The 23,362-nt window shown below is 51.0% G+C and overlaps 1 protein-coding gene across 1 annotated transcript in view; it reads left to right on the forward strand.

Annotated features, from left to right (window-relative positions):
* The window catches only part of iqgap3 (IQ motif containing GTPase activating protein 3), a 67,755-nt gene that overhangs the window by 17,311 nt on the left and 27,082 nt on the right, over window positions 1–23,362 (forward strand). Inside the window, exons 12-22 of the mRNA XM_072460573.1 lie at window positions 1,522–1,685; window positions 2,853–3,013; window positions 3,085–3,200; window positions 13,168–13,331; window positions 13,617–13,707; window positions 14,953–15,120; window positions 17,685–17,827; window positions 18,389–18,559; window positions 18,924–19,007; window positions 22,264–22,335; window positions 22,655–22,724. Coding sequence (XP_072316674.1) covers window positions 1,522–1,685; window positions 2,853–3,013; window positions 3,085–3,200; window positions 13,168–13,331; window positions 13,617–13,707; window positions 14,953–15,120; window positions 17,685–17,827; window positions 18,389–18,559; window positions 18,924–19,007; window positions 22,264–22,335; window positions 22,655–22,724 — 1,404 coding nt within the window. The remainder of the gene's footprint in view (window positions 1–1,521; window positions 1,686–2,852; window positions 3,014–3,084; window positions 3,201–13,167; window positions 13,332–13,616; window positions 13,708–14,952; window positions 15,121–17,684; window positions 17,828–18,388; window positions 18,560–18,923; window positions 19,008–22,263; window positions 22,336–22,654; window positions 22,725–23,362) is intronic.

The following is a 23,362-nucleotide window of genomic DNA, read 5'->3' on the forward strand; positions in this document are numbered from 1 at the left end:
TACATACAAGAAATACACATTCAACACAAATAATACATACAACACATACAAGAAATACACATTCAACACATATAATACATACAACACATACAAGTCATTTGTTCAGCACATTCCCAGAGCTCAGCGTGTTGTGAGCGTGTGCAGCGTGTTGTGCAGCGTGTTGTGAGCGTGTGCAGCGTGTTGTGAGCGTGTGCAGCGTGTTGTGAGCGTGTGCAGCGTGTTATGAGCGTGTGCAGCGTGTTTTGAGCGTGTGCAGCGTGTTGTGAGCGTGTGCAGCGTGTTGTGAGCGTGTGCAGCGTGTTGTGAGCGTGTGCATCGTGTTGTGAGCGTGTTGTGAGCGTGTTGTGAGCGTGTTGTGAGCGTGTGCAGCGTGTTGTGAGCGTGTGCAGCGAGTTGTGAGCGTGTGCAGCGAGTTGTGAGCGTGTGCAGCGAGTTGTGAGCGTGTGCAGCGAGTTGTGAGCGTGTGCAGCGAGTTGTGAGCGTGTGCAGCGTGTTGTGAGCGTGTGCAGCGTGTTGTGAGCGTGTTGTGAGCGTGTTGTGAGCGTGTTGTGAGCGTGTTGTGAGCGTGTGCAGCGTGTTGTGAGCGTGTGCAGCGTGTTGTGAGCATGCGCACTGCAGACGGTCAAAAGCCTTCTCCAGATCCACAAAGCACATGTGACTGTGCAAACTCCCATGAACCCTGGAGCACCCGATGGAGGGTATAGAGCTGTTCCAGTGTTGCACCACCAGGACCTAAACCTGCTCCTCCTGAATCTGAGGTTCTATGGGTCAGATTCTCCTCCAGGACCTGGAATAGAGCTTATGGGAGGCTGAGGAGTGTGATCCCTCTGTAGTTGGAACACACCCTCCGGTCCCCCTTCTTGAACAGAGGGACCACCACCCCGGTCTGCCAGTCCAGAGACTCTGTCCCCGACCGCCACGCCCTGTTGCAGAGACGTGTCAACCAAGACAGTCCTACAACATCCAGAGACTAGGTCCTCAGGATCTCATCCACCCCCGGAGCCCTGCCACCACTCTGTCCATCACCCAAGCTGAAGTCACTTATGATGTTGGCAGAGTCAGCCTCTGAGTCTTCAGTCTCTGCTTCCTCTTCTGAAGACAGTGGGATTAAGGAGGTCCTCAAAGTATTCCTTCCACCGTCTGACCACATCCCCAGTCGTGGTCAGCAGGTCTCCACCCGCACTGCTTTCCCCTCCTGAGGCGCCGGACGGTTTGCCAGAATTTCTTTGGGGGCGACCGATAGTCCTCCTCCATGGCCTCCCCAAAACCCCTGTTTATTTAATATTTTGGATGATTATTTTGATGAAATTGGTTATACGGTGATGTTAATTATTGGTAACGCAAGACTACTCTAACCTGATACTTTTATAACACAGTAGCGCAGTAACGTAACATGTTAGTTTTCCAGGGCAAAGTAAGAGTACCTAACACTGGTACATCACTGGAGTAGGCCCATGATTTAAAAGCAGTGGGGCATACGAGTATTACGAGTAGTAGTCATCATTCTGTTGCTTGTTTCAGTGGACGTGGCCTTGTTGAAGCTGAACCAGTGTCTGAAGGGTTCAGACCCCAGCCTCACCCTGAGCTCCCTGATGAGCCCTGTCCTGGACCTGCCCCCTGTCCTGCCCTCTGCTTACAGGCTGTACCACTCCGAGCTCCAGCAGATCCAGAGGCACGGCCCGCAGGTCAGTAACCCGCAGGTCCCGTACCCTGCGTCCTCCGCGTGCTCCTGTACCCTGCGTCCTCCGCGTGCTCCCGTACCCTGCGTCCTCCGCGTGCTCCCGTACCCTGCGTCCTCCACGTGCTCCCGTACCCTGCGTCCTCCGCGTGCTCCCGTACCCTGCGTCCTCCGCGTGCTCCCGTACCCTGCGTCCTCCGCGTGCTCCCGTACCCTGCGTCCTCTGCTGCGTCCTCCGCGTGCTCCCGTACCCTGCGTCCTCTGCTGCGTCCTCCGCGTGCTCCTGTACCCTGCGTCCTCCGCGTGCTCCCGTACCCTGCGTCCTCTGCGTGCTCCCGTACCCTGCGTCCTCGGCGTGCTCCCGTACCCTGCGTCCTCCGCGTGCTCCCGTACCCTGCGTCCTCCGCGTGCTCCCGTACCCTGCGTCCTCTGCTGCGTCCTCCGCGTGCTCCCGTACCCTGCGTCCTCGGCGTGCTCCCGTACCCTGCGTTTATACAAATTCATTTCATTTTGTATATCTATTTGCTGCGGAAACTTTTGTTCTTATAAAGCTTTTTCTTCTTTTCATAGACTTTAGTGTTCCATTTATTATGCAAGGTTTTTATTTTTCAGGACTAGTTTTATCAGTGGTTTCTGAGAGTCTGAGTCTGTGGTGTTAAATACTGCAGGACTTGACGTCAGACCAGAGTCTCACTCTCGTCATTTCACCCACACAATCCCAAGAAACAAGGAGCAAGAGATGAGGAAACACGGAAAAAAACAGACTGATATCGCTACGGAAACTAAACAAGCAAAGCTCCGGTGGGAAACGGCTCGCTTCACAAGGCTAACATGCCCCACACAGCTGCTGACAGAGATTCTGTTAACGCGCCATATTTAAAGAGTAAAAAAAAATAATCAAATGGACGACTTCATTATAAAACATATTGGGACTGTTTTTACTGTGGTCTAACATCAAGAATTAGAATCAGTAGTTATCAGACAGACTGACTCTGGACAGAGGGGTGAGACAGGGCTGTGCCTGGTCTCCTCTCCTGTTTGCTTTGTATTTGGTACATTTTATTAGACCATCAGACCACAGTTCAAGGTGTTACACCTGGTGGATGGAACATAACGTTCCACAGGCGATACACAGCTTGTCCTAGTGTTACCTGGTGCTCTTTGTGTCCACTAGGGAGCGCTGCTGCACGAGGAGCTGTTTGTTGCCGTGGAGATGCTGACGTCTGTTGCTGTCATTAATGAGGCTCTTGAGGCGGGGATTATGCAAAAGTTCAACTCGTCATTGGTCAGTTCTTCAGCAGCTCTCAGTGATGTGGAGCCTGAGCTGCTGCACAGGTAGTGCCACATCTGTCACTCATGTTTTACCCCTCTCACTCACACTGACATGACTATCAATCATTTTTCAGATATTTTGATGCTTTGATGTCTTTGAAACAACAGTCCAATGGGGCCATGCTCAACTGGAACCAGCTCCAGAATGAGATCAACTCTGTCAACAATGAGATCCAGGAGCAGCATCAGCGTACGTGTTTTTGTGTCATGTGTGTGGATGAAACGCCTCATTGTATATCACAACTGTCACGGCTGCAATATATCCACAAAATATCCTCATGGCCATATAAGAGCTACAGGCTTTTCCTTTGCCTGTGTTTGTGCTGAAGTGAAGCGCACGTGTCATTACATCCCTGTAGTACACGTGTCATTACAGCCCTGTAGTACACGTGTCATTACATCCCTGTAGTACACGTGTCAATACAGCCCTGTAGTACACGTGTCATTACAGCCCTGTAGTACACGTGTCATTACAGCCCTGTAGTACACGTGTCAATACAGCCCTGTAGTACACGTGTCATTACAGCCCTGTAGTACACGTGTCATTACAGCCCTGTAGTACACGTGTCATTACAGCCCTGTAGTACACGTGTCATTACATCCCTGTAGTACACGTGTCATTACAGCCCTGTAGTACACGTGTCATTACAGCCCTGTAGTACACGTGTCATTACAGCCCTGTAGTACACGTGTCATTACAGCCCTGTAGTACACGTGTCATTACATCCCTGTAGTACACGTGTCATTACAGCCCTGTAGTACACGTGTCATTACAGCCCTGTAGTACACGTGTCATTACAGCCCTGTAGTACACGTGTCATTACAGCCCTGTAGTACACGTGTCATTACATCCCTGTAGTACACGTGTCAATACAGCCCTGTAGTACACGTGTCATTACAGCCCTGTAGTACACGTGTCATTACAGCCCTGTAGTACACGTGTCAATACAGCCCTGTAGTACACGTGTCATTACAGCCCTGTAGTACACGTGTCATTACAGCCCTGTAGTACACGTGTCATTACAGCCCTGTAGTACACGTGTCATTACAGCCCTGTAGTACACGTGTCATTACATCCCTGTAGTACACGTGTCATTACAGCCCTGTAGTACACGTGTCATTACAGCCCTGTAGTACACGTGTCATTACAGCCCTGTAGTACACGTGTCATTACAGCCCTGTAGTACACGTGTCATTACAGCCCTGTAGTACACGTGTCATTACATCCCTGTAGTACACGTGTCATTACAGCCCTGTAGTACACGTGTCATTACAGCCCTGTAGTACACGTGTCATTACAGCCCTGTAGTACACGTGTCATTACAGCCCTGTAGTACACGTGTCATTACATCCCTGTAGTACACGTGTCATTACATCCCTGTAGTACACGTGTCATTACAGCCCTGTAGTACACGTGTCAATACAGCCCTGTAGTACACGTGTCAATACAGCCCTGTAGTACACGTGTCAATACAGCCCTGTAGTACACGTGTCATTACAGCCCTGTAGTACACGTGTCATTACAGCCCTGTAGTACACGTGTCATTACAGCCCTGTAGTACACGTGTCATTACAGCCCTGTAGTACACGTGTCATTACAGCCCTGTAGTACACGTGTCATTACATCTCTGTAGTACACGTGTCATTACATCCCTGTAGTACACGTGTCATTACAGCCCTGTAGTACACGTGTCAATACAGCCCTGTAGTACACGTGTCAATACAGCCCTGTAGTACACGTGTCATTACAGCCCTGTAGTACACGTGTCATTACAGCCCTGTAGTACACGTGTCAATACAGCCCTGTAGTACACGTGTCAATACAGCCCTGTAGTACACGTGTCAATACAGCCCTGTAGTACACGTGTCAATACAGCCCTGTAGTACACGTGTCATTACAGCCCTGTAGTACACGTGTCATTACATCCCTGTAGTACACGTGTCATTACATCCCTGTAGTACACGTGTCATTACAGCCCTGTAGTACACGTGTCAATACAGCCCTGTAGTACACGTGTCATTACATCCCTGTAGTACACGTGTCATTACAGCCCTGTAGTACACGTGTCAATACAGCCCTGTAGTACACGTGTCAATACAGCCCTGTAGTACACGTGTCATTACAGCCCTGTAGTACACGTGTCATTACAGCCCTGTAGTACACGTGTCATTACATCCCTGTAGTACACGTGTCATTACAGCCCTGTAGTACACGTGTCATTACAGCCCTGTAGTACACGTGTCAATACAGCCCTGTAGTACACGTGTCATTACAGCCCTGTAGTACACGTGTCAATACAGCCCTGTAGTACACGTGTCATTACAGCCCTGTAGTACACGTGTCATTACAGCCCTGTAGTACACGTGTCATTACATCCCTGTAGTACACGTGTCATTACATCCCTGTAGTACACGTGTCATTACAGCCCTGTAGTACACGTGTCATTACAGCCCTGTAGTACACGTGTCATTACAGCCCTGTAGTACACGTGTCATTACAGCCCTGTAGTACACGTGTCATTACATCTCTGTAGTACACGTGTCATTACATCCCTGTAGTACACGTGTCATTACAGCCCTGTAGTACACGTGTCAATACAGCCCTGTAGTACACGTGTCAATACAGCCCTGTAGTACACGTGTCATTACAGCCCTGTAGTACACGTGTCAATACAGCCCTGTAGTACACGTGTCAATACAGCCCTGTAGTACACGTGTCAATACAGCCCTGTAGTACACGTGTCAATACAGCCCTGTAGTACACGTGTCATTACAGCCCTGTAGTACACGTGTCATTACATCCCTGTAGTACACGTGTCATTACATCCCTGTAGTACACGTGTCATTACAGCCCTGTAGTACACGTGTCAATACAGCCCTGTAGTACACGTGTCATTACAGCCCTGTAGTACACGTGTCATTACATCTCTGTAGTACACGTGTCATTACATCCCTGTAGTACACGTGTCATTACAGCCCTGTAGTACACGTGTCAATACAGCCCTGTAGTACACGTGTCAATACAGCCCTGTAGTACACGTGTCATTACAGCCCTGTAGTACACGTGTCATTACAGCCCTGTAGTACACGTGTCATTACAGCCCTGTAGTACACGTGTCATTACAGCCCTGTAGTACACGTGTCATTACAGCCCTGTAGTACACGTGTCATTACATCCCTGTAATGGGATGAGAAGTCTGTAAAGATCGCAGAAACATGATGATCAAAACAGACACTGTTAAGCTGCACAGTCCACAGTAAAAATAATTAATGATCATACTATTTATAATAGTTTTTTTTCAACCTAGTTAAGTATTTAAATTTGGGTAAAAGCAAAGTATCACAATAATATTGATATCACAGTACTGGACCCATATCACAGTTTCTGCCAATATTGTGCAGCCCCTTTTTAAACTATGTGTTCAATACTAGGCTGAGCAAAATAATATGTCTGTTTGCCGTAACGCGACCGACCCGGTATAAAACTAGCCGACAGAAAACAAATATCAGCAGTTTGTCAAAATAACACCAAATTATTTTATTTTACTAATATTTCGCCGACTCAACGACCGTTCTTTCCAAAAGCGCTGTGTTGAATAATTGTATAGCTCTGGTCAACTTATGTTATATCCCAAGGGACAAATAACACATTGCACGAGACATTTACATATACATTTTGGTTCCTCCATATGCTTCTGCACTGGACAGATCGTGTAGGATTGAACTGTATTTCCTTTTTTGGTTGGTTTGCCTCTGTCGGCGCCACTGGTGTTGTCACTGCTCACGTTGTTCTGCATCATTGTGTGGATTTCATATTGAATTTGACATGTGCTTTGCATTCTGGGATTGAAACACGCCCAGCAGCGTCATCACAACAAACATGGCGGCGCCCGTGTCCCCCGCATGTTCCCCCCGCTCACCTTCACTACCAAAATAAAGGATAACGACGTACAAAAGTTCAATTGAAATATCTTTAAATCGTGAGATTTAGTCTCTCGATCAGGTTAAAGCCTCTGACCCCTGGACTGTTGAAGCCTCTGACCCCTGGACTGTTGAAGCCTCTGACCCCTGGACTGTTGAAGCCTCTGACCCCTGGACTGTTGAAGCCTGACCCCTGGACTGTTGAAGCCTCTGACCCCTGGACTGTTGAAGCCTCTGACCCCTGGACTGTTGAAGCCTCTGACCCCTGGACTGTTGAAGCCTGACCCCTGGACTGTTGAAGCCTCTGACCCCTGGACTGTTGAAGCCTCTGACCCCTGGACTGTTGAAGCCTCTGACCCCTGGACTGTTGAAGCCTGACCCCTGGACTGTTGAAGCCCGACCCCTGGACTGTTGAAGCCTCTGACCCCTGGACTGTTGAAGCCTCTGACCCCTGGACTGTTGAAGCCTCTGACCCCTGGACTGTTGAAGCCTCTGACCCCTGGACTGTTGAAGCCTCTGACCCCTGGACTGTTGAAGCCTCTGACCCCTGGACTGTTGAAGCCTGACCCCTGGACTGTTGAAGCCCGACCCCTGGACTGTTGAAGCCTCTGACCCCTGGACTGTTGAAGCCCGACCCCTGGACTGTTGAAGCCTCTGACCCCTGGACTGTTGAAGCCTCTGACCCCTGGACTGTTGAAGCCTCTGACCCCTGGACTGTTGAAGCCTCTGACCCCTGGACTGTTGAAGCCCGACCCCTGGACTGTTGAAGCCCGACCCCTGGACTGTTGAAGCCTCTGACCCCTGGACTGTTGAAGCCCGACCCCTGGACTGTTGAAGCCTCTGACCCCTGGACTGTTGAAGCCTCTGACCCCTGAACTGTTGAAGCCTGACCCCTGGACTGTTGAAGCCTCTGACCCCTGGACTGTTGAAGCCTCTGACCCCTGGACGGTTGAAGCCTCTGACCCCTGGACTGTTGAAGCCTCTGACCCCTGGACTGTTGAAGCCTGACCCCTGGACTGTTGAAGCCTCTGACCCCTGGACTGTTGAAGCCTCTGACCCCTGGACTGTTGAAGCCTCTGACCCCTGGACTGTTGAAGCCTGACCCCTGGACTGTTGAAGCCCGACCCCTGGACTGTTGAAGCCTCTGACCCCTGGACTGTTGAAGCCTCTGACCCCTGGACTGTTGAAGCCTCTGACCCCTGGACTGTTGAAGCCTCTGACCCCTGGACTGTTGAAGCCTGACCCCTGGACTGTTGAAGCCCGACCCCTGGACTGTTGAAGCCTCTGACCCCTGGACTGTTGAAGCCCGACCCCTGGACTGTTGAAGCCTCTGACCCCTGGACTGTTGAAGCCTCTGACCCCTGGACTGTTGAAGCCTCTGACCCCTGGACTGTTGAAGCCTCTGACCCCTGGACTGTTGAAGCCTGACCCCTGGACTGTTGAAGCCCGACCCCTGGACTGTTGAAGCCTCTGACCCCTGGACTGTTGAAGCCTGACCCCTGGACTGTTGAAGCCTCTGACCCCTGGACTGTTGAAGCCTCTGACCCCTGAACTGTTGAAGCCTGACCCCTGGACTGTTGAAGCCTCTGACCCCTGGACTGTTGAAGCCTCTGACCCCTGAACTGTTGAAGCCTGACCCCTGGACTGTTGAAGCCTGACCCCTGGACTGTTGAAGCCTGACCCCTGGACTGTTGAAGCCTCTGACCCCTGGACTGTTGAAGCCTCTGACCCCTGGACTGTTGAAGCCTCTGACCCCTGGACTGTTGAAGCCTGACCCCTGGACTGTTGAAGCCTTTGACCCCTGGACTGTTGAAGCCTCTGACCCCTGGACTGTTGAAGCCTGACCCCTGGACTGTTGAAGCCCGACCCCTGGACTGTTGAAGCCTGACCCCTGGACTGTTGAAGCCCGACCCCTGGACTGTTGAAGCCTCTGACCCCTGGACTGTTGAAGCCTCTGACCCCTGGACTGTTGAAGCTTCTGACCCCTGGACTGTTGAAGCCTCTGACCCCTGGACTGTTTAAGCCTCTGACCCCTGGACTGTTTAAGCCTCTGACCCCTGGACTGTTGAAGCCCGACCCCTGGACTGTTGAAGCCTCTGACCCCTGGACTGTTGAAGCCTGACCCCTGGACTGTTGAAGCCCGACCCCTGGACTCTTGAAGCCTCTGACCCCTGGACTGTTGAAGCCTCTGACCCCTGGACTGTTGAAGCCTGACCCCTGGACTGTTGAAGCCTCTGACCCCTGGACTGTTGAAGCCTCTGACCCCTGGACTGTTGAAGCCTCTGACCCCTGGACTGTTGAAGCCTGACCCCTGGACTGTTGAAGCCTCTGACCCCTGGACTGTTGAAGCCTCTGACCCCTGGACTGTTGAAGCCTCTGACCCCTGGACTGTTGAAGCCTGACCCCTGGACTGTTGAAGCCTCTGACCCCTGGACTGTTGAAGCCTCTGACCCCTGGACTGTTGAAGCCTCTGACCCCTGGACTGTTGAAGCCTCTGACCCCTGGACTGTTGAAGCCTGACCCCTGGACTGTTGAAGCCTCTGACCCCTGGACTGTTGAAGCCTCTGACCCCTGGACTGTTGAAGCCTCTGACCCCTGGACTGTTGAAGTCTGACCCCTGGACTGTTGAAGCCTCTGACCCCTGGACTGTTGAAGCCTCTGACCCCTGGACTGTTGAAGCCTCTGACCCCTGGACTGTTGAAGCCTGACCCCTGGACTGTTGAAGCCTCTGACCCCTGGACTGTTGAAGCCTCTGACCCCTGGACTGTTGAAGCCTCTGACCCCTGGACTGTTGAAGCCTGACCCCTGGACTGTTGAAGCCTCTGACCCCTGGACTGTTGAAGCCTCTGACCCCTGGACTGTTGAAGCCTCTGACCCCTGGACTGTTGAAGCCTCTGACCCCTGGACTGTTGAAGCCTCTGACCCCTGGACTGTTGAAGCCTGACCCCTGGACTGTTGAAGCCTCTGACCCCTGGACTGTTGAAGCCTCTGACCCCTGGACTGTTGAAGCCTCTGACCCCTGGACTGTTGAAGCCTCTGACCCCTGGACTGTTGAAGCCTCTGACCCCTGGACTGTTGAAGCCTCTGACCCCTGGACTGTTGAAGCCTCTGACCCCTGGACTGTTGAAGCCTGACCCCTGGACTGTTGAAGCCTCTGACCCCTGGACTGTTGAAGCCTCTGACCCCTGGACTGTTGAAGCCTCTGACCCCTGGACTGTTGAAGCCTCTGACCCCTGGACTGTTGAAGCCTGACCCCTGGACTGTTGAAGCCTCTGACCCCTGGACTGTTGAAGCCTCTGACCCCTGGACTGTTGAAGCCTGACCCCTGGACTGTTGAAGCCTCTGACCCCTGGACTGTTGAAGCCTCTGACCCCTGGACTGTTGAAGCCTCTGACCCCTGGACTGTTGAAGCCTCTGACCCCTGGACTGTTGAAGCCTCTGACCCCTGGACTGTTGAAGCCTCTGACCCCTGGACTGTTGAAGCCTCTGACCCCTGGACTGTTGAAGCCTGACCCCTGGACTGTTGAAGCCTCTGACCCCTGGACTGTTGAAGCCTCTGACCCCTGGACTGTTGAAGCCTCTGACCCCTGGACTGTTGAAGCCTCTGACCCCTGGACTGTTGAAGCCTGACCCCTGGACTGTTGAAGCCTCTGACCCCTGGACTGTTGAAGCCTCTGACCCCTGGACTGTTGAAGCCTCTGACCCCTGGACTGTTGAAGCCTCTGACCCCTGGACTGTTGAAGCCCGACCCCTGGCGTTCACTGCGAGTCAAAAAATGGCGACGATTTGGATCTTTTTTGCCTTCAAACCCGACCCACTTGAAAAATGTAGCAGCAAACAGACAATTTATTTGTGGCAGCCTAATCAATGATGACAAAATCCCTTTTATTTAGACAGTTGAATACATTGATACAACACAATCAGAATCAGAAAAGGTTTGATAATGTTTGCCATTGCTAAAGAACAGAATTTACAAACATGCTTTGGTGATTCGGTGCAACGTAAAACAATGAACTATGAACAACCTACATAAAGTCAAAAAGAAAAACTATACACTTACTATATACGCAGCATTTATAGTTGAATTACATATGTTTGTGCAGAAAGTGAACAGTGCAGTGAATAAATGATGGTTAAAGTGACTAGTCAGTCCAGCAGCAGAGGGAAAGAAACTGTTCTTGTGGAGGAGGTTCTGGTCCAGATGGACCGGGGCCTCCTGCCTGAAGGGAGTGGCCTCCTGCCTGAGGGGAGTGGCCTCCTGCCTGAGGGGAGTGGCCTCCTGCCTGAGGGGAGTGGCCTCCTGCCTGAGGGGAGTGGCCTCCTGCCTGAGGGGAGTGGCCTCCTGCCTGAAGGGAGTGGCCTCCTGCCTGAGGGGAGTGGCCTCCTGCCTGAGGGGAGTGGCCTCCTGCCTGAGGGGAGTGGCCTCCTGCCTGAGGGGAGTGGCCTCCTGCCTGAAGGGAGTGGCTCAAATAGTCCGTGTGGTGGGGTCCAGGGTGAGAAGGGTCAGTGATCCGACCTGTTCGTCCCAGAGTCCTGGAGACGTTCAGGTCCTGCAGAGATGGAAGTCTGCAGCCGATCACCTTCTCATCAGAGGGCGCTGTAGTCTCTGTTTGTCCCTGGCTGTGGCTCCAGCGTACCACACGGTGATGGAGGAGGTGATGGAGGAGGTGATGGAGGAGGTGATGGAGGAGGTGATGGAGGAGGTGATGGAGGAGGTGATGGAGGAGGTGAGGATGGACTCAATGATGGTCGTGTAGAACTGCTCCATCATCAGTTTGTCTTTCCTCAGCTGCTGCAGGAAGTACATCCTCTGCTGGTTCTTCTTAATGAGGAGCTGATGGTGGCTCCTCCCACTGGAGGTCCTGGTGATGGTGGCTCCTCCCACTGGAGGTCCTGGTGATGGTGGCTCCTCCCACTGGAGGTCCTGGTGATGGTGGCTCCTCCCACTTGAGGTCCTGGTGATGGTGGAGCAGAGGAGGTGGAGGGAGTCCACAGTGGAGATGGGGGAGTCTGAGATGGTGAGGGGGGGCTGGAGATCTGTGACTCCGAAACCTCAGGAAAAAAATAATAAAAAAGTGCAATAACTAATAGTTCTCTTAAATAACTTAAAATGTGCAAAAAGAGCATTGACTTCACATTCTCTCATCTTTGTTCTTAAAATAAGGACTCCAGAAAAAAAGTCCACATCTTCAGAAAACAAGTGGCTTTTTAGGGGGAGAAATGCAACAGAACTGAGGAGCAGGGTCAGTTTTCTCAAAATGCTCTTTTTAAGATTAAAGCAGCTTTTCACTGCAGATCAATGAGCTCAAGCTGTAGAGATCCTGCACGTGCCCTTCGAAAATCCTCTGACTTCTCTGATGAGGAAAGGATTCTGAATTAACAGGAAGAGGTGCTGCCCAAAACTTGATTCATGATATTGCACGCTTTACAGTAATCAAAATGGTGAAGGTTTATGTGGCAGTTGAGTGCAGCAACCGGGAAGATAAACTGAGAGAAGTTCTATTGTTTGTCACTCACGCGCGGTGGAGGGAGCTGCTGCGCGCGGCGGAGGGAGCTGCTGCGCGCAAAGCTGACAGCTGTTCAGCCCTGTGCAGGTGCTGAACCCCGGACATGCCGTATTGTCGTATTTATTGGAGTAGCAGCGCCGTGTCAATATAGCCACGGCCGTACATAAAAAAAATGCTCCATGAAAATGACTTTCTCGTGAATTCACCAGCGTCACAGGTCCAGACAGAACCATCACTTTGTCCACCATTTGGTGATGGCTGCTGTAGGATCTTGCCCTACACTAGAGGAAAGCATGATGTCTTGATAACAGCTGGACAATCTAAATATTAAGTGTATTTCTGTTATGTTGCCTCAATATTTTGTTATTTTTTACTAAATTATTTTGTTACGGCAATACACACTTGCTGCTTTTTTATGAAATATACTTTTTTATAAAAACATTTGACACACATTCAGTTTTGATGATTAAAATGGGTGTATTTCATCTTGGGTGTTTGCAGGTTGTGGTATCACAAAGAATATATATCATATATTAATAATTCACATATATTCAATATCAGAATATCATGTTTCACACATGCATCATTTATTTTATCCAATTGTGAAGGACCCTGCCATTCCCACCCCTAAATAACCAGTCATGTGTGAAACATGTTTCTCGGCCCCTGTATGAGCAGTACTGTCGAACCTGAAGCAGGAAGTGTATGTGTGTGTGTGTGTGTGTTTAGAGCTGCTGTGTCTGTCCCTCATAAATGAGGCGGTGAGTGAAGGGAGCGCTCCTCGACTACTGTCCGCTCTGAAGCAGCCCTCTCTGGACATCAGCGCCGTGGTCCCCAACAACGTGAGACGCTACCTCATCCTGATGAGGAGCGCCCAGCATCAGCGTGCACAGGTCACACACACACGCCCATCACACGCCCATCACACGCCCATCACACGCCCATCACACGCCCATCGTACGCCCATCGCACCCCCATCACACGCCCATCACACGCCCATCACACGCCCATCACACGCCCATCGTACGCCCATCGCACCCCCATCACACGCCCATCACACGCCCATCACACGCCCATCGTACGCCCATCGCACCCCCATCACACGCCCATCACACGCCCACTCTGGCCCACACTGGCTCAGTTGGGCTGACCCCTCTAACAGGCTCTGGTCAGTACAGGGGGCCGGTGACCCAGGGGCAGAGCTGTGGCTGACAGACGTCCAGGAGCAAGTGAGACGAGCCAATCAGGAGACTCAGAGGGCTCTGAAAAGTAAGTATTAAGGATAAAAACGGTTTATGGCATTTGCAGCTCTGTTTATGTCGCCCAACAGAAGTGGAGAATTGATCATCTGCTAAATTTGATTATTGTAGATTGATTGATGTTTTCATGTGCTATTTCTAACCTATTTCCTCATCCACTTGTTTGGTTCATCGTGGGTGGGCTCAGATCGGCCCTGTTGCATTATGGGCCAATAGCTCCTCATCCATTCATTCCCAGAGTCGTCTGCTGGGCACGAGATGGCCTTTTGTGTTTCCATTCTCACACTTTTCCCACCTGACGCACACCTGACGCACACCTGACGCACACATGACGCACACATGACGCACACCTGACGCACACATGACGCACACATGACGCACACCTGACGCACACCTGACGCACACATGACGCACACATGACGCACACCTGACGCACACCTGACGCACACATGACGCACACATGACGCACACATGACGCACACATGACGCACACATGACGCACACCTGACGCACACATGACACACACCTGACGCACACCTGACGCACACCTGACGCACACATGACGCACACATGACGCACACATGACGCACACATGACGCACACATGACACACACCTGACGCACACCTGACGCACACATGACGCACACATGACGCACACCTGACGCACACATGACGCACACATGACGCACACCTGACGCACACATGACGCACACCTGACGCACACCTGACGCACACCTGACACACACATGACACACACCTGACACACACCTGACACACACATGACACACACATGACGCACACCTGACGCACACCTGACGCACACATGACGCACACCTGACACACACCTGACGCACACCTGACGCACACATGACGCACACCTGACGCACACATGACGCACACCTGACGCACACCTGACACACACCTGACACACACATGACACACACCTGACGCACACCTGACACACACCTGACACACACCTGACACACACATGACACACACATGACGCACACCTGACGCACACCTGACGCACACATGACGCACACCTGACACACACCTGACGCACACCTGACGCACACATGACGCACACCTGACGCACACATGACGCACACCTGACGCACACCTGACACACACCTGACACACACATGACACACACCTGACACACACATGACACACACCTGACACACACATGACACACACATGACACACACCTGACACACACCTGACACATAACCCTGGCGTTGGTGTGTGTGTGTAGTGTGCTTGGCGCTGGCAGCGGTGAACCAGGCGGTGCGGGAGCAGCGCCCCTCACAGACCTTCAGAGTCCTGTGTCTGCCTGAGCTGGCCCTGCCCCCTCTGGTGCCCCACTGTGCCACGCAGTACCAGGAGCAGCTGGGGGCACTCATGCAGGAGCGGGCGCGGTCAGGTAAGGACACATCGCTAGTTTGCGCTATATTCATTTTCCTTTTTCAATTTTCAAATACTATAAACAACATGAACACAAGTAAAGATAAAATACTGAGAAGAGATTTAAACATTCTCACAGCCACATTTGGTTTTCAAACATGTCCAGGACAGTAATCCCTGCATCCGTCCAGTCCTGGTCACGGCGGGTCACGGCGGGTCGGGGCGGGTCACGGCGGGTCGGGGCGGGTCACGGCGGGTCACTGCTGGTCAGGGCGGGTCACGGCGGGGCACGGCGGGTCAGGGCGGGTCATGGCGGGGGTCTGGGGACGCTTATGTCAGTCCTCTACATTCTTTTCAATTCCATTTGTTTTTATATACAGTCATCCTCGCTACATCGCGGTTCACTTTTCACGCTCTCGCTGCTTCACGGATTTGCATCATGCATTGTTTTCTGCATTCTGATTGGCTAAACAGTCTCTCCGCGTCTTCTCTACCTGTGTCAATAACGTTACACTGTTATTGACACCCACAATGTCGACAAAACGTTCTGCACCGACAAAGGTGTCCAAATAATAACTCCACTTTAGGTTTGATTCATTTATTTAACGAACACCAGGTTCACGTTAGCAACACAACAACGTCTCCCTCGGTCCCACCCAGACACGTGTAACAGGTAAAGAACTGTAAGAACAGTATCGCCCCCTAGCTGTCAGGCATGAAAAGTGAAACTTAAAGTAACAAAAGGCACTTGCGTCGGGCCCAAAAGGCCGAGGAAGATGAAACTATCGCAGAACAAGTTCAACTTCAAACAACAACAAACGTTTATACAGTACTTTTATTTGTTAAACAAATGCTTGAGCCTGTAAAAAGTTTTTGTTCCTTCAATGTTTTATGGAGTAGTTTATTGTATAATAACTGTAAAAAATAAAGGTTTCTACTTCACGGATTTCGCCTATCGCGGGTTCTTGTTGGAACGTGACCCCCGCGATAAATGAGGGTTCACTGTAGCTCAAAATCACGACTGCAGCTGCTTCACAAAATACTCTTCATCAAAAAGCAGCGAGTGTCTCCAAGTGTCTCCATTTCTGAACATAATGTCACATTTGAATTCTTGATAATAACAGCGTGGTGCATAAATATAGACTAGAATCACAGGACTTGTAAAGCACATCTAAGACCCTGTCACTGCTCTCAAACACAACATGAGCTTCAGGTGAGAAACTAGCATGTCCATGCAGGTGTTCTATGACCCATTTTCAAGGCAGGTATTCTTATGATTAAAAACATAGAAATGCAACTATTGAATTATTACATCTTCAAAGTTCAACTAAAATAGGACTTTACAAAACATGCATGCAAATAGAGCATGACTTAAACATTAGTTTTCACAGTGCAGTTTACAGAGCTGAGGTGAGAAGCACAATGCTAGTATAGGGAGGGATATTATATATTCAAGAACATTTTTAGGGAATACTATAGATGACAAAAATATCCAAAAGTATAGGTACATTGTGTGAAGTTAAATCCTTATATATAATTCATTTTCAGAATCAGAATAAAGTTTATTGCCAATTTTATTTATTATTTATTTGTCAATGAACAGGATTCACGGACATAGGAACTTGTACTGGTGAAACACAAACATCAAACACTGAACAATGAACACAAACAATGGACAATAAATAACTACCGGCTATTAAAAATGGGTAAGTAAAGTTAAAAATAAACATGACACAAGAAGTGACAGTAGAGTGAGTGACAGGTGCTTAGGCAGTGTTCATGAGTTCATGAACTGTTCTTATGACAGGAGGTTCTGGTCCAGATGGACTGTATCCTCCTGCCTGAGGGGAGTGGCCTCCTGCCTGAGGGGAGTGGCCTCCTGCCTGAGGGGAGTGGCCTCCTGCCTGAGGGGCGTGGCCTCCTGCCTGAGGGGAGTGGCCTCCTGCCTGAGGGGAGTGGCCTCCTGCCTGAGGGGAGTGGCCTCCTGCCTGAGGGGAGTGGCCTCCTGCCTGAGGGGAGCGGCCTCCTTCCTGAGGGGAGTGGCCTCCTGCCTGAGGGGAGTGGCCTCCTGCCTGAGGGGAGTGGCCTCCTGCCTGAGGGGCGTGGCCTCCTGCCTGAGGGGAGTGGCCTCCTGCCTGAGGGGAGCGGCCTCCTGCCTGAGGGGAGTGGCCTCCTGCCTGAGGGGAGTGGCCTGAGTTAGAGCAGTTCATTTATGGAACAGTTTGGATGAAACAGTAAAATCCTCTAAAACAACTCACACCTTTAAAAATAACATCAAGTCCAGTGTGAAAATACAAGAAACTGAAGGAATGATGTCATAGTTAGTTTAAGTCAGGTCCATTTCCTCAGCACAATGTGGGCCGTGATCTGTATGTGGGCCGTGATGTGGTATGTGGGCCGTGATCTGGTATGTGGGCCGTGATCTGGTATGTGGGCCGTGATGTGGTATGTGGGCCGTGATCTGGTATGTGGGCCGTGATGTGGTATGTGGGCCGTGATGTGGTATGTGGGCCGTGATGTGGTATGTGGGCCGTGATGTGGTATGTGGGCCGTGATGTGGTATGTGGGCCGTGTGTCTCACAGCAGCTGACTCCGGTCCATGGATCCGGACCGCTCTGGACGATGGCTCACACTTTTACTTTCACCTGAACAAACTGGAGGGCATCTGGGACAAACCACAGGAGTTCAGGCCCAACTCCAGCTTCCTCAGCCGCAGTGACATTCAGGTGAGAACCTGTGCTCCCTGTGCTCCCTCTGTGCTCTGTGCTCTCAGTGTGCTCCTCTGCTCCCTGTGCTCCCTCTGTGTTCTCAGTGCTTTCTCAGAGCTCCCTCTGTGTTCTCAGTGCTCCCTCTGTGTTCTCAGTGCTCCCTCTGTGTTCTCAGAGCTCCCTCTGTGTTCTCAGTGCTCCCTCTGTGTTCTCAGTGCTCCCTCTGTGTTCTCAGTGCTCCCTCTGTGTTCTCAGTGCTCCCTCTGTGTTCTCAGTGCTTTCTCAGAGCTCCCTCTGTGTTCTTAGTGCTCCCTCTGCTCCCTGTGCTCCCTCTGTGCTCTGTGTTCTCAGTGCTCCCTCTGTGTTCTCAGTGCTCCCTCTGTGTTCTCAGTGCTCCCTCTGTGTTCTCAGTGCTTTCTCAGAGCTCCCTCTGTGTTCTCAGAGCTCCCTCTGTGTTCTCAGTGCTCCCTCTGTGTTCTCAGTGCTCCCTCTGTGTTCTCAGTGCTCCCTCTGTGTTCTCAGTGCTTTCTCAGAGCTCCCTCTGTGTTCTCAGTGCTCCCTCTGTGCTCTGTCCTGCAGTGTGTGGTAGTTGGAGCCTCGGCGGAGCACAGTCGCAGTGTGCAGTGGCAGAAGCGTGAGCAGCTGGTGGTGTCTCTGCAGGCTGCTGCCAGAGGCTTCCTCCTGAGGACACAGCTACACATGAGACAGGCCTACTTCATGGACCACATTTCAGCTGTTGTCATGATACAGGTAAAACCACAGCGTCCTACAACAGAAGCATGGACAGCTCAGAAGACACGTGCTACTGATGAGAGGCTCTGATTAGATTGGCGCTCTAGAATATCTTCCTTATGCAATATAACCTTTTCATTTTTATGGTTGTAAAGCACTTTGAGTTGCTTTTTGCATCAAATACATGCAGTTATTGAACTGTTGCTGTTGGTCTGAGTGACGGGAGCATTTCCATTCACTATAAGAACTGACGCTTTAGTCAGCTTTTTCAGGTAATAATATTATAAAGTGAATGTACATCAAATCTAAATTGTGATATAAATGGTTTGCCTTGATGGCTCATCTCTACTCCATGTCTCCATTTACTCAATACTGTGCGTAGTCCCACTGGAGGAGGTTCATGGCTCAGAGGTCCTATCGCCGGCGGCTGCAGTACCTCTACATGAACTGGAGAGCTGTTGTGAAGGTGAGCTTTTCTTCTCTAGACACAAACGCTTCTAATTCCACTAGTGGAAGGCTCCCTGTATCAGCCTGACTAGATATAGCCTCACCTCCAGCACAGTTTGGGCTCTGGAACCATCTCCTCCAGAGGGGCTGGACGCTCAACTTCTCTAGTGCTGCCCGCAGGGAGAGGCGGGGCTGGTGTGGGCGGGGCTGGTGTGGGCGGGGCTGGTGTGGGCGGGGCTGGTGTGGGCTTCACCCCCAGTAAACGAGAGGGTCCCTATGCCTTTGGGTTGGGGACAGGTCTCACTGTTGTGTTGGCCTATGAAGCAAACCGAAAAGAACGGCTTCCCTGATCTGAACCGAGCGGTCAGTTATTGGACTTTTGTGCCGCGGATTGTCCAGAACACCATGTTCAAGCACAAGGTCCATCAGGTCACGTGACACCAGGACACAGGAGGTCAATGATCCACTTTGTTGTCGTGTCATCTGACCTCTGACCTCCGGCCGCGTGTCTTAGACACTGGTGGACGAGGAAGCCGGACAGACTTGGCAGTGTATTGTGGGGGTCTGTTGGGAACGTCTTGCGGAGCCTCTGTCAGGAGGGTCTTCAGCTCACACCTCTCATTACTTCTCCCATGTCCCGGGGGAGGCTGGGGACATTGAGTCCGAGTGGACCATGTTCTCCACCTCCATTGTCCTCCGGCTGCTCCGAGCTGTGGTCGCAAGGTCTCCGGTGCCTGTCGCGGCAGCAACCCCCGAACCCGGCTGAAGAAAGAGGCCTATCAAGCCTCTTTGGCTTGTAGGACTCTTGAGGCAGTTGACCAGTATCGGCAGGCCAAGCACACACCAGCTTGTGCTGTTGCAGAGGATGTTGTAAGGCTTTTTTGGCACGTCTCTGCAACATCGCCTGGCTTTTGGGGACCGTGCCACTGGGGTGGTGGTCCCTCTGTTCAAGAAGGAGCGCTAGCGGCTGTATTCAACCACAGAAGTATTGCACTCCTCAGCCTCCCTGGGAACTCTACTCAAGGGTACTTGAGAGGAGAACCGATTGTCGAACCTCGGATTCAGGAGTGATGTTGTTTTCGTTTGCATGTTTGACTCTGCCAGGGCTGTCATTGTTTTTATGGACATCATTTCCAGTAGTAGTCAGGGTTCGGAGGGTGTCCGGTTTGGGGACCACAGGATCCAAATCCGAGGCCATGGTTCTCGACCGGAAAAAGGTGTCTTGTCCTCTCCAGGTGGGTGGGGAGTCCTTGCCCCAAGTGGAGGAGTTGTTCATGAGTGAGTGAAGGATGGAGCGTGAGATCGACAGTTGGATCGGTGCAGCAGCTGCAGTGATGCAGTCGCTGCATCGACTGTTGTGGTGAAGAAGGAGCTGAGTCCAAAGACAAAGCTCTAGATTTATCGGTCGCTCTACGTTCTGACCTCACCTATGGTCATGAGCTTTGGGTAATGACTGAAAGGACAAGATCGTGGATACAAGCGGTCCAAGTTTCCTCTGCAGTGTGGCTGGACGCTCCCTTAGAGATAGGGGGAGCCACACGGGGGGAGCTCGGAGTAGAGCCGCTGCTCCTCCAGCTGAGTTGGCTCGGGCATCTGTTCCGGAGCCTCCTGGCTCCTCCCTGGGGAGCTGTTCCAGGCATGTCCCACCGGGAAGAGGCCCTGGGGAAGACACCAGACAGGACTACTGTGTGTGTCACTGTGTGTGTCACTGTGTGTGTCACTGTGTGAGTCACACTGTCACTGTGTGTGTCACTGTGTGTGTCACTGTGTGTGTCACTGTGTGTGTCACTGTGTGAGTCACACTGTCACTGTGTGTGTCACTGTGTGTGTCACTGTGTGAGTCACTGTGTGTGTCACTGTGTGAGTCACACTGTCACTGTGTGTGTCACTGTGTGTGTCACTGTGTGTGTCACACTGTCACTGTGTGTGTCACTGTGTGAGTCACACTGTCACTGTGTGTGTCACTGTGTGTGTCACTGTGTGAGTCACTGTGTGAGTCACTGTGTGTGTCACTGTGTGTGTCACTGTGTGTGTCACTGTGTGAGTCACACTGTCACTGTGTGTGTCACTGTGTGTGTCACTGTGTGTGTCACTGTGTGTGTCACTGTGTGTGTCACTGTGTGAGTCACTGTGTGTGTCACTGTGTGTGTCACTGTGTGTGTCACTGTGTGTGTCACTGTGTGTGTCACTGTGTGAGTCACACTGTCACTGTGTGTGTCACTGTGTGAGTCACACTGTCACTGTGTGTGTCACTGTGTGAGTCACTGTGTGTGTCACTGTGTGTGTCACTGTGTGAGTCACTGTGTGTGTCACTGTGTGAGTCACACTGTCACTGTGTGTGTCACTGTGTGTGTCACTGTGTGTGTCACTGTGTGAGTCACTGTGTGAGTCACTGTGTGTGTCACTGTGTGTGTCACTGTGTGTGTCACTGTGTGTGTCACTGTGTGAGTCACTGTGTGTGTCACTGTGTGAGTCACACTGTCACTGTGTGTGTCACTATGTGAGTCACAATTGTCCAGCTCAATTCCTGACTCCGACAATTTATTGCATGTCTTTCCTTCTCTCTCGTCCCCCATTTTAAACTGTCCTCTCCTGTCTAATAAAGCCTACGAGCCAGGCAATCTGACAAGAAAAAAGGGGGAAAGAAACATCAAGTCTTTCCAGGTGAACTCGTAATAAAGACGGATTATTCCCACACCAGACTGACACGTCTCGGAAGTCTCAATTCAATTTTCAATTCAATTCATTTTTGTAGCACCCAAAATCTCAACAGCAGTTGCCTCGAAGGGCGAAAGTGAAAACCAGATCAAACAAATGACCAATGAGACTGTGGATCAGGAGGAGAGATTGTGGATCGGGAGGAGAGACTGGTTCTGATTCGCTTTCTACAAGCTCTGGCCCGGCTGGACTGGAGCACTTTTGGGCTGAGCTGGTGTGTGTAGTCCTGAGCTGGTGTGTGTAGCCCTGAGCTGGTGTGTGTAGCCCTGAGCTGGTGTGTGTAGCCCTGAGCTGGTGTGTGTAGCCCTGAGCTGGTGTGTGTAGCCCTGAGCTGGTGTGTGTAGCCCTGAGCTGGTGTGTGTAGCCCTGAGCTGGTGTGTGTAGCCCTGAGCTGGTGTGTGTAGCCCTGGCTCACCTTGTGTTTCTGATGTGTTTATGGTGTAAATATTTCATCAAGATATTAATTTAGGTCAATATTGCCGTGATCATCACAGAAAAGATGAAGTTCAGTGTTAATAACATTGACTAAAACATAACCTCATGTTCGTCCCGGTCAGATCCAGTCCCTGGTCCGGATGTGGCTGGTGAGGACGAGGTTCAGAGAGAGACTGCAGCTCTTCAGGACAAATGTGAGTGCAACAGTGAAGAATGTTCTGACCGCAGCACACTGATGACCCCACCAATCATGAAGGAAATACAACTGAAAGTATCTGAACTGTACACAAGCTAAAACACACACCTAAAGACAAACATGTGCCAAATTTTCAGATTTCCCACAATAATACATGAATAATACATGTTCTCCCTCTATGAGCCTCCAGCCACTACATTTGCATCTTTTATTTATTTTAGGTCTCAATATACTGTGCAATAGAAATGATCGTGACCAATCAACTTGTAAAAGAATCATGTGTTATAACCTCAGTAATGTTGTGTTTGTGTGACTAGGTCAATGCAGTGGTGAAGATTCAAGCCTTCTTCAGAGCCAACAAGGCCCGGGAGGAGTACAGGCTGCTGGGTAAGAACACCACCTCAAGGCTCTAAAGGGGTCACCAAGGGGTCACCAAGGGGTCACCAAGGGCCGTTCAATTAGCCTAAATGGGCCTGTAATTACATTTGTAAGCAAATGACATAAACACATAGTTACTCACAGTTTGATAGTTATATGGGGCCTTTATGTGTGTTTATCATGTATTTTTTTGATTTGAAAACACAATCTTGATTCACATTTCAAACCAGTGAAAAGAACAAAACCACACTATATCTTTGTATTAAATCTAGCTCTGACTCATACATGAGTGAATTAGTGTCCTGGTTCAGTCCTGTGAGAGTCCTGGTTCAGTCCTGTGAGAGTCCTGGTTCAGTCCTGTGTGAGTCCTGGTTCAGTCCTGTGAGAGTCCTGGTTCAGTCCTGTGTGAGAGTCCTGGTTCAGTCCTGTGTGAGAGTCCTGGTTCAGTCCTGTGTGAGAGTCCTGGTTCAGTCCTGTGAGAGTCCTGGTTCAGTCCTGTGAGAGTCCTGGTTCAGTCCCGTGAGAGTCCTGGTTCAGTCCTGTGTGAGAGTCCTGGTTCAGTCCTGTGTGAGAGTCCTGGTTCAGTCCCGTGAGAGTCCTGGTTCAGTCCTGTGTGAGAGTCCTGGTTCAGTCCTGTGTGAGAGTCC

The sequence above is a fragment of the Eucyclogobius newberryi genome, unplaced genomic scaffold (assembly GCF_026437365.1).
Source record: "Eucyclogobius newberryi isolate DKJ021-1_F unplaced genomic scaffold, fEucNew1.0.hap1 SCAF_3, whole genome shotgun sequence".
In the NCBI taxonomy this organism is placed as follows: Eukaryota; Metazoa; Chordata; class Actinopteri; order Gobiiformes; family Gobiidae; genus Eucyclogobius; species Eucyclogobius newberryi.